This window comes from Euprymna scolopes, chromosome 12, assembly GCF_053919585.1.
Source record: "Euprymna scolopes isolate OS-2025 chromosome 12, ASM5391958v1, whole genome shotgun sequence".
NCBI lineage: Eukaryota > Metazoa > Mollusca > Cephalopoda > Sepiida > Sepiolidae > Euprymna > Euprymna scolopes.
In genome coordinates, this window is record NC_136493.1 from 144,059,811 (window position 1) to 144,071,887 (window position 12,077).

General features: G+C 33.4%; 1 protein-coding gene across 1 annotated transcript in view; it reads left to right on the plus strand.

Annotated features, from left to right (window-relative positions):
- The first annotated feature begins 9,701 nt into the window (after nucleotides 1-9,701).
- LOC145291519 (H/ACA ribonucleoprotein complex subunit DKC1-like) overlaps nucleotides 9,702-12,077 on the plus strand; it is a 58,270-nt gene continuing 55,894 nt past the window's right edge. Inside the window, exon 1 of the mRNA XM_080137503.1 lies at nucleotides 9,702-9,840. Coding sequence (XP_079993629.1) covers nucleotides 9,837-9,840 — 4 coding nt within the window. The 5' untranslated portion in view covers nucleotides 9,702-9,836. The remainder of the gene's footprint in view (nucleotides 9,841-12,077) is intronic.

Sequence of the window (12,077 nt, forward strand, 5' to 3'; positions counted from 1 at the left end):
ATGTTTACATTCTCTGATACAGTGGAGCATATCAAAGCCAACGTCTTGCCTGACATCACTAATGTATCTGTTGTAATCATTGACATATTTCGAGATAGTGGTGTAGAAATTTGTTTTGCTGGTAATCCATTCAAATCAATTGCTACCTAGTAATAGGTCAGTGAAGTTGTTGGAGGCTCTACACTTCTTTGCAAGGGCTGGCTCCCTGTTAAATTCAAGAGTGAAGGACATGTTACTTTTCAACTAGTATACATCTGTGAGAAGGTTGACAGGTTGTATTTTAGCAGGGTTAGTCTTGTGTTGACATAAATATTATTCCTTGTCACTATCCACACCCCCATACCCTCACTGAAAGCTGGTAGCCACTCCATTGACTCAGCTGAACTTTTACTTGATCCAGCAGAAAATCAGTCTCGTTCTGTCACACCTATGAGATCAATTAAACTTCCATAGCCTGCAATTGAGGAGAACATACCCAAATGGAACAGTTTATTTGAAAGAAATGTTTAACAGGGTAGCACCATTCTCAGTTTTGTCTGAGCCACCAACCAAAATTCATTTAAAGGAAACCACTGTTTCAACAGCAAGATATTATCCAATTTCTGTCTCTCATCATTGAAAGACCCAAGTTAAATCAAACTTAGTGATCATGAACATGATATCATTGCTCCTGTTCCCATTGGTACACCAATGACTTGGTGTAGTCAAATGATTGTTGTTTTTAAATTCACTCCTTGGCTCACAATGGACTTTCAGAAACTCAACACTAAAAATACAACCTTTCAATTTGGCCTCTCAAGCACAGCTCACACTAAAAATTGTTCATAGATGCTGTAGACGGACTCCATTCTGTCGCCGTTGACAAACACGGCTAGTGATCAAGTATTTTGATTATTAACTAGGTCAGATATACATTTTTTGCACATGCCTTAGAAAATTATTGCTGTTAGAAATACCTACACTAGCTGATATGATACTATTACAGAGGGAGTTCCATGCAAAGTGAAGATTGTTAATAATCTCCATCTCCTACTTATCTATTCCAGAAAATCTGTGCAGATTATTCATACCTCTCTGTTGTTGATTATTTCAGTGGATGGATTTATGTTTACTGTTTCAAGGTTCATGAGATAACCAGTTTGAAGCTTCAAAGCATTTTCAGGAACTTGTTTGTGACATATGCTACTGCAGCAGAATTTAGTAGTGATGGAAGACCTCAATTTGTGGCCAACAGATTTTGACAGTTTTTGAAGTTGTGGGGTGCTGCACACAAATTGTCATTTGGTTAAGCGCATCATTCATGACAACATGTAAGCTAATGGAAATCTGAACAATGACAAGGCATCCTAAGCTATACTTCAACATCGCAACACTTCGTTACCCAGTGTTAATCTCAGTCCAACACAGTGTGTTGTATCTGCTGATGAAAGGGAAAGCACTTTAAGTACGTACAAAAAAGTTGGTGCCAAAAGTACAAGTGAAAGAATTGTCTCCCTTGTCTATTGGTATCAATGTTGCTTTGGGTTTTGATAAGAAATTGGATCACACCATGAAAACAGTTGAAGTGCTGCCAAATCAACAGTACCATGTTTGAATGTGTAATTCTGATAGTCACATTGCACAATCAGCAGTTCCTTTGGAACTTTGCGTCTAGCCTTAGTTTACCTCTTCCTTCCAGCATTATTCCATTACAGGTAAACCACGTTGCTGACAGAAGTGCACCACTAAATACACTATGTTAATGGATAAACTCGAATTTTGCCTAAAAGTTGTTGATTTACTCGGTAGTTCTGAAGGCATTAAGCAATTAGTTACCTCTACAAAAAATGATTTTACTTTTTTAAGCGATTACATGTGAACACTTTGCAAAAACATGTCAAGAAAAAAAAAATTAGAATTAAGTGAGGAATCAGTTTTGCATATAAATTTAACATAAAATAATCTCCCATGTCGGGTCATTCTAGCGTTTTAGGACAGTTAAAATTGTTTTTCATTCTTTTGCTCAGAGATAAATTATGTGCATTTAGGGGAGGGGGGCTATTTTTTATTTTTATTTTTTTTTTAGATTATATGTGGTTAGAGGATCTTGCCAGTTGCACTTAGAGTTAGTGATGTAAATTTAATTGTGTTAAAATTTTAGCATACTCTAGAAATGGAGATCATTTTACAACAAATTTATATATGAAACAGATCCCCAATTCTGAATTCTAAAATAATCATTTCCCTCACTTTTATTCTGCAAGTTTAGAGTATTTGTACATAATCACATAAAAATAACAGAAACTCATTAGGAGAAAGGGGAACAGAGAGCGCTTTTTATGGCTACCACCAATTGCAATTGAGGATTTGTCTCACGTGACTCAAATTAACACATCAATGGCAAATTGAAAATAATTCTTTTGTTTTGAATATTTAAAAAAAAAAAAAAACTGTTTTTTATTACCCATTTTCCATGGGGGGGGGGGTAAAATTTTTCTTTACAAAAAAAAGTTTGACACCAAATGTTCTAATACTATACTTTATCTTTTCTGTCTTCAGTCAGTGAAGAGGAAATCCTTTTAGACTGATGCAATTTTTATTTTTGTCCTACTCTAGAGTACACTTTTTGGGGGAACTGGATTTTCTTTACATAGAAACCGAACTTGTGTGTAACTTTTTCTTCGTAATGCAGGAGGAGGAATAAATAGAAACAATTTGTCTTAATTTACCACTAACTGGCCAAGAAGTGGATACTCATTTTATGTTAAATTTATATAATAAAGTGATCCTCCAGTCTAAAATCTAAAATATATATTCTTTTAAAATTCTTCTTAGCAGATACTTTTGAGGTGGTTTACAAATAATCACCCCCAAAAAGTAAAGTTGGAGTTTGTTTGGTAATTGGTCATAACACCTAAAATTTTCAACTTTTGCTTAAGAAATTATTAATTCACAAAAACTCAGTGTATGACTAAAATCTGTCTATGGTATATTACTTCTGCTAATCAACAATTTCTTTATGCTAATCAACAATTATTGATAACCTCGTTCAGGAATAATTACAACACCTGACCTATGCTTTATTAATATATGGTTAAAAGTCTTAATTATCGAAACGGATGCAAAAAAAAAAAAAAAAAAAAAAAAAATTAGTGGGCTTGTAGTGAGTCAATTTAAATGAACACTAAAAACAAATGGCTCTAACTCCTACCTTCTTTCTTTCTTAGCTTGTCAAAGTATTTTCAACCAATAAAATCTTTTTAAACTCCAAATCTAGCGAGTCTATGTTAAATTAACCAAGTGTATAAAAATAATAACTTGCCAACAAAATCAGATTTCTCCATAATTTTCAAGCTAACCACACCGAAAGACCCTAGACTGTATGCTCAATATTACCCCTGTGCCTTTCATCAGGGAAGGAATTTTCAATGACTCATGTGCAAATTCCATCAGTTTGCACAATCTATACATGTAGTAACAAGAACGATGTAAACCAACACACATACACAGTGTCACATTGCTAAATGCTCACATATATATATTACTAATACATGTATATTCACACTTAGAACATATTGACATAAGCATATGTAAACCTTGTGAATACTACTTAACTTTCTTTACAAAACACAATTTTGCATGCTAAAAATAATTTTTACATTCTTATAAAATTAGATATGAAAATTTTTCCTTATAAAATTTCGTTTTTTTCTCAATATTTTTTTCACAAAACTCTGTTCATGTTTTAATTAGCACTTGCTGATTGCTGGCCCTAATATTCCTAAATGTCTCACTTATTTCAATTTTTATATGCATGCCCATGTATTCATACATATATACAGTATATATAGATATACATCCATTTTCTTACTGTGCTATAACATAACTGTTATACCCAATTTATATTAATTGTTAGTGTGGTTCTTGACAATACCCAAAGATGCTATTGTCATTCAAAATGACCCTACTAAAGCCAGGGACCATACCACAGGTTCATTTTTGAACATAATCGTTTAACTCTTAACCAAATAGTACAAATTATATATTAGTTGTGCTTGAAAAAACTGCAAGTCCTCATTACCAGAGACACTGTCATAAGAAAGGGCAGTTTGCAGGATTAGTACATTTCAAAATTTTATTTTTTTAACCCTCTCAGCTGTCTAGCGGTGCCAGGAAGAAGGTGTTCGGGCCTCTTTTGCCTTTGTGAGGTGGGAAGCCTACACTTCTTGCCTTGTCTGCTCCTTCTTGTTTGATTTGACTGGCAGTGGGGCTGAAATCCTTTGACTTGTCATCATCATTACTGTCAGCCTGCCACTTTCCTTATCCTAACAGGAGTGAAGGGGTGAGGAAGGAGGGCTCTTTGCCCATTTCTTCAGATCGAGTGTAGCCGGCCTTAGAGAAAAGTCGCTGACATCGTTTCTATGTTAAATTTTGAAATTAAATATAAAAAGTTCTAGTTTATTCTCTTTTAGAGAAACACGTTTTTTTGGCACCTTTGATTGTTACACAAATTTCAACATAATTTCATACCCTGTTGTTTACAAGGCAAAAAAAACTGATCAATTGGGAAAAATTATTTGTCTCAAGAAGAAAGAAAAAACATTAGGACTAGAAGGTCCCAGAAGATTGAGAGAACATCTCTCAAAGAAAAACACTGAAAGAGAACATTTTAAAGACCTTATATATATTTGTATGTTTCTTGCCTTTCAGGTTTTTATGTGAAGTCAGATTGTTCTTTTATTTTAAATAGGGAAACAAGAATATTTCCTGTTTTTGCCTATAATTTGTTGCTATTGTTTGGACGATAAATTTAACTATAATTCCAGTCAATAGCACTAATTCTGGAATAGTCTCTCAATCAGAGACCCTTTGTAAAGCAAGTTTCTATTTTTATTTTTTTTATTTTTACTTGAAGGTTCATTTTTGATCCTAGCTTTGGGAAATAAAAGTAAGCAGAATTTTATTTCTTTTTGATAAAACTTGGATTAAATTGATGTATTTTTCAGGTCTAGTTTTCATTTCCAGTTACACCCAGGGGGCACTAGGGCTCCAATCAAATGATAACGTTACATTTGCCCCTTATCCATTTTCATCTTTTTACTCTGTAAAAATACAATGTTCGACCTTCCAGGCAATGTTAGTACACACACAAAAAATTGCTCACTTTTTCATTTCTATTCTACTATAACTACAAGCAATTTATGGTTCACTGGGCAGCTGAAAAATAACCAATAAAAAATGTACATGCAAAGAATATAAAATAGAATAAAAATTTATCTCGGTTGGTTACATAGTCTATAAATTGTCCTGGATTTTTCATCCAAATGATTATAGCTACTATAAAGTTAATTCACAGTTCATCATATTGTAACAAGGGAAATAGCTCTTGTTTTCGAGCTTGAGAATAGTCTCCTTTGAGTCAATTTTTTTATTTATTTTTCTTTTGGGGAAAAAAAACAACAATCTTTACTTAATTAAAATAGTGAATTATTACTGGTCAAATATTTCATTCTTGTCTTTGCCTGACATTATAAAGGAACAAAAAAATGTTTGTCTTTTCTGATCGGTCATTTCCGATCGATTTTTTGCCTTTTTGCCTTTTGGAATCTTTCTTCTACTACATCTTCTTCAAATGCCAGGCATGAACCACTGGCAACTCCCTCATTCGGTCAGCTAGGGTAATTCACATAAAACATACCTTCCAGATTCTTTCTCACGCCACGTTCACGTCAGCATCACAAGCCTAATTTTTCTAGATTTCAGTCTGTCATGGTTCGCTGAATTCTAACTCCCTGCTCTCTGTGTGAAATCTAGATGGCATCGATACCGGCGGTTTCTACTTTTCGCCACTAATTCTCCTCTAGATCTCTAAATGATCTAGTGTTGTCATCACTACTACCTCATAATCACTGACGCACTCCTGTCCATCCATTTGACCTCTATCACATTGGCCCATGAGAGGATGCATCTGCTGATACTGTGGTTCTTCTCCTCAGGCTGTATTATGACAATGCAGGGTCTGCACACAGTGCTAACTAGATTGCACTGAATGCATTGCTTTGTGTTATTTCCTAGATTAAGGCATTTTTTTTTGACTCACTAGATCATGCAGGAGTTTTGTCATCTCTGCCAAGTTTGAGATGAATTTCCACATCTGGTTGACTATTCCCAGAAATTGGTGAGTTTCAGATGTTGTAACACCAGTGACTCTTTCTGGATCTGATCGTAGACCCCCAACACTAAGGATGTATCCCAATAATTTTAGTGAGTATTTTGATATCTCACAGTTTGGAATTGCTGTTTTGATTCTTTTGAGTGTTGCCCTCAGTCAGATATTGTGCTCACATTGGTTTCTGCCATACATCATATTGCATGCATATGATGCCGTTCATTTTGGCTTGTATCTGTTGTATACGTTTTTAGTAGACGTCACTGGTTGATGGGATCTCCAAGGAGAGGCGATTAAATTGGTATCTCCCAAACAGGTGGACGAAGGTAGTCAGTGTGTGAGAGTCTTGTTTTTTTGTTTTGTTTTTTTTACCGAGGAGTCACCACTTATCAAGGCCCAGAGGCCACTCGAGGATAAGAGTTATTGAGTGTACAGTAATCAATGGGATAATGTTGTAGTAATCATTAGTAATGGAAATTTGGTAAATTGGATTACTTAAGGGGGTGGTTCATTAAGAATTTGTTTATGTAGGACTTGAAGACAACCAAGTTGTAGTCAGCTGAGAAACAGGCAAACGGAAGAGAGTTCCACAGGCGTGCAGTTCTAAGAAAGAAGCTTTGTTCATGGAATTTACGTTTTGATTTACACACAGACAAAGAGTGAAGAAAATTATTGATAGTGGGATTTGCCAGTACCCACTGTTAGCATCCAATTTTCTCATTATTTTTGTTTCCCCCCAAAATGGTCAACCACGGTAGCTCACATTTCACACTTTTGTTCAGTCTGATGAGGTTGACACATATTCTGACTTTCTTGTTTGGTTTAGGGACCACAACCATGCATGATGACCGTTCAGTGTTGTTCTCTACTTTATTGATGACCCCTATTTCCTCTATTCTCTGTAGTTCTGCCTGTGTTTCTTTCATTGGAGGCAGTGGTAAAAGGCATAGTGCTGGGATGAAATAAAGTTATGCATCTGATTTTAGAGGGATATTGTATTCTCCTCCAAATTTGCCTAGACAAGAGAATAATTCAAGCATTTTGCGTCTTAGGTTGTTGTGGGTTATGTTTGATATTATGTTAACTCTAGTGTACCGTGACTATGTTCAGGTCACAATTGCTTGTCTGCCCAGTAGTGATTTTTTTAGATTGGCGATGATAAATATTACTTATTCTGTTTGTTTGTTATGTTTGGCAATTGTTATGGTTGTTTACCTTATAACATGTACTTGTGTGTGTGTGTGTGTGTATATGTATGTATATATATATATATATATATATATATGTATTGCAAGCATGAAAGGAAGATGAAAATTCATGATTAAAACGTTTAAAATAAAGTTAACGAGGTGAAGAGAAAAAAAATGGGGGAGTCAGGTGACCGGTTTCGTCCTCACTTTATCAAAGCGGTATCAAGGGATTTGAGAAAAAAAAAAAAAGCATGAATGGGAATGGAAAATATGTACAAATAAAAATAACGCTGCGTTACATTATGTATGGGGAAAAGAAAATTGAGAGAAAGTGATTGAAATATAGTAACGTTATATTACTCGAGGATCCTAGAGACTAATGACGCTCAAACGCAAGAGGCATTCCTTCTGCTTACAGAGGGAAGGCCTTCCCAACCGAATGTGAACAGTCTCCAAGATCTTTAAATGAAATAATGAGTGAGCATGACTCAGGATTGAAAAAGAATTTGTGCTAAAGTTTGCTGCACAAGACGGGGTTTTTATAAGGTGGGCTGTAATTGAAGACCCGTATGCATTGGCAATTACATCTGCTGTTTGGTATGTCCCCATTTCTGATTTTGGTAGGTTCGTGTTGTTGGACTCTTCCATCCAATCTTAATGTTGTTCAACCCACATAGTTGGCACTGCAACAACATTCAAAATTGTAAATTACATTATTATTATGATGGGGGGGGGTAGAACATCTTTTTGAGAGGATAGCATTAACATTCTCGTAGAGGACACAACACATACATTTGAAGCAAAATAACAATGTTGCACTGTTGAGCTGATTTGCTTTGCAAATTTCTCACTTATTGTCCCCAGCCAAGGTAAATGCAGATATACTGGACATTTATTAACCGTTTGAATTTTAGTTACAGAGGACTCTGCTATTTTCCTTTGTATAACTGACCTAATCATATCCAAAGCGTACCCATTTTTGGAGAGGCTATCAGTATTTATTTTTTAATTCCTCATCCAATTTTGATTTTGAGCAGATCATAAGGGCATGATGTGTTAGGATCCAAATTAAATTTATTTTACGTTTTCGAACAGTGTCTCTGTGCATGTGTAGGAGTTCATTCCCTATGGATTTCAAAACAGCTGGACCGATCTTTATGAAATTTCACACAAATTTACTTTCCGAGAGTGTTCTTAGATAGGTTTTATATCAGAATGCCTTCAAAAAGTATTGAAAATTAAAAGTTGAAAAACTTTCACTAAAGAAAGAGCAATCTGATTTTGACCAAAGTTAATACTTTTATACTGTCTAACATCTCAAGTGCATTTGAAAAGTTTCATCACTGCAAAAGCAGAAGGGCTCAGTGTATAAAATGAACAGTTTGTTCTTTGATAAGACAGGGGCGCGTTTGAAATGAATGTTTCTGTTTAGAGCACAATCAAACCATGATACTTTTTGCCTTTTAAAATTTAATTCAAGTTTCTGACTAGAGCAAGCAATCAATTGATTTGATCGACAAATTGGCGATTGCACTGATTTAGATGAAAATAAAAGTATCGGAAGTGTGAAGCATTTGTTGATCCTCATTAAATTCCGGGCAACGTCGGGTATCCCTGCTAGTGTATATATAACTGCTCAATACTTTAGAACTTTGATACTAGCATATAATGTATACTTATCAAGTGTACATTCTATACTACTATCAAGTGTTTCATTCCATCAAAAGAATTCGTCAGATCAACTAGCCTAGCGAATTCTTTTAGCAAAAAGAAACGAACGTTTGTGTAGCTTGCTTGCTATAAGTATGTATTTTGACACTGTTACATATATATATATATATATATATACACGCACACAAACGCTTATATATTTACCGAATATTATAGTTTGCTCCTAAAATGAGAACTGTATTTTTATGTGAAGCAAAATTAATAATGTCTCTTCTTAGAAAAAACGTAAACATGCTTCATTAGTTTCTTTTAACACAAAAAAAATCGTGTTTTTTTTTTTAAGGAAATAATAAAACGAAATGCATTTTTTTTTATTATATTTATAAAAATAATTTATAAAATTAGAGGAAAGATCGATTTTTAAAAAGAAAAAATTAGAAAGACGGCTATGAATGTAATCATTTTAGTTGTAGGTAAAAATCTAAATATTTTGTAAAAATATTTCGTTATCAACAGTTTGACTGTTCGTCATATGTTGCTTGCTAGGACTTTAGAAATGGCGTCATTTTTTGTGCAAGGGTCTAAATCTTTATTTAAGTCGGTCGCGATTAAGGGGGGGGGGGGGTAGTCTTGTTGCCGGCCAAGGGAGGTGACTCTAACGGGCAAACTTTTCTCATCTAATCATCACATTCGTTTCATTCGGTAAATCTCATCAACCAATCAGAAAACGTTGTTTGTATTTGATTCAGCCACATTCAGCACACGTGGTGGTGGCGGCGTCATCTTCATTTTACTTGGAAATTTTTACATGATATAATTTTATAAAAATGGGTAAGCTTTCTTTTTCGTTTTATATTTTCTTAATATTTTTTTAAAATTAGCAAATTCAAGTTTCGTTTTGGTATTTGTTGAATACTTTTATTTTGTGTAGCATAACTGAATTAAAGTAAAGAGACCCAAAAACTTTATGCTCGAAACTCGACCACGTGGGAAAATAATATTCTCATTTGAACATTTTTTTTGTGATTATATGTTGTGATTTCCCTTTTGAAAATTAACTCGATTTTCTTATGTCTTTTAGTAATTTATATACATATAAAAGTGCATGTCATATTTGTTACATTTTTTTTGTCTTGATCTTTAAATTGCTTTTTCATTATACTTTCGTAAAAAATCTGTTACATTCCCTTAAGATCTGAGAGTTTATGTATAAGAGTAAGAAAACTATATTTCTACTGAATTGTTTTTTGTTTTTTTTAATTAAAAAAAACAAAAAAAACAATTCAGTTCAAATTCTGTAGAAATAAAGAAATATTTAACTCCTAGGTTTAGTTCGGTAAAAGTCTATTCTGTTAAAATTCGATAGAAGCACATGTTCATGTTATTTTAAAATAACATTGTGGTACTAGTGCTAATAAAATAAAATAACGTTATTATTTAAAAAGCCATTATCGTGGGGAGGGGAAGGTGTTTTGTACTTTATACTTTAACCTTACAATTGAATAAAAAACATAAAACTTTAATTGAACTTGGAAATACGATTTAAAAAATAGCGCGGATCAGTAAGTGCACTCACTAGCACCAACATTTTATTTGTTACTGACCTCTTTACTATAAATGTGTTATCAAAATAAAAAGAACGTACCATCGTTTTTTTTTTTTTTGTTTGTTTACTTTTCCAGATTTAGGGTTAATGAGGAGTGCAATAGTGCATGTGTTTTTCTCATTCAACAGTTTATAGCTGGCATTATTGTTAATAGCGACATGTGGCTTCCTTAAGATGAAATTACATAAACTTTCCTCTAAAACTGCTTTGTTTTAATACACATTGATGCGAAAAAGTGGTCAAAAACAAATATTACCAAAGGCAAGATAAGTTATTCTTCTACCTCGCTGAATAAGGTTTTAGTGTTTTTACTTAAAACGTTTATTTGTTCCGAAAAATAAAAGGTGTCAGTTGAGAAGAAAAATGAGTTCACGTGTACGATCAGTACCTCCCTCTGCCTTTTTTTTTTTTTTTCTTTTTTTAACGGATTATTATCGAGTGGATACTAAGCTACCAGATTATATTTAAAAAAAAAAAAAAAAAAGGTGCTAGTGCAGAGAGTGATCCGCGGCATTTTTTTTTTTAATCGTATTTCCAAGTTTAATTAAAGTTTTGATACAATTTTTGGGTTTGTATTACTGTACACATAGATTCGAAAAAGTTGTCAAAAAACAAATATATAACAAATAAATGTTATCAAAGGCAAGATAAGTTACTTTTCTACCAAACTGGATACATTTTTTTGTTTTTATTCAATGTAACATATTTATTCAGCTCGAAAAACATAGTGTGTAGGTATGTGAAAATGCCAAGGCTTTTGCGAGGGTTAAGTGGCATTGATAACTTGAGTAAGCCGTAATTATGTGCACTGAGGTATGTGTCATAAATTGGCCCCTACCACCTATCTCCGGGGGGTTAACTACACCGCAGGGATACTGATGAGGTAGCACACATGTTTCGCTACATGCTGGTATTTGAATTATTTTCATACGTTCAGTAGAAGTGTAAAAATTTTTGAAGTGAAGTTTTGTGTCATTTAAATCATCATTATTAGACCTGAAGGTAAGTTGTAATAGTTTTGAAACTATATATATTCGTTAATATAGATATTAAACATTATTTGTGCGAAATATGAAGCCTATATGACTTTACCTTCATTGGTTTTGAGTTTACCTAAAATGTGAAGCCGTTACGAAAATTTTCAAAATTTCACTAACGCCATATCGTTAACCTACGCACTTTGTTTACAAATATTTTCCAACAACGGCAATGACGCTAAACTATGGCTGGCTAAAAAAATTCTTTTAAATTATTAAAATTTATTTCAGCATAATGAACTTTTAGGATTTAAATTATTTTACTTTCTTTAAACCAAAACATTTCTCCCCGGCAAAATGTTTTATCATTTTATCGAGCTGCTTTTTTTTTTCTTCCATTTTGTTACTTTGCTTTTTTTTCTATAATAAACTAATAAACAAATTTACAATTAAAAAAAATACAAGAGTTATTTTTAAAATTTAAA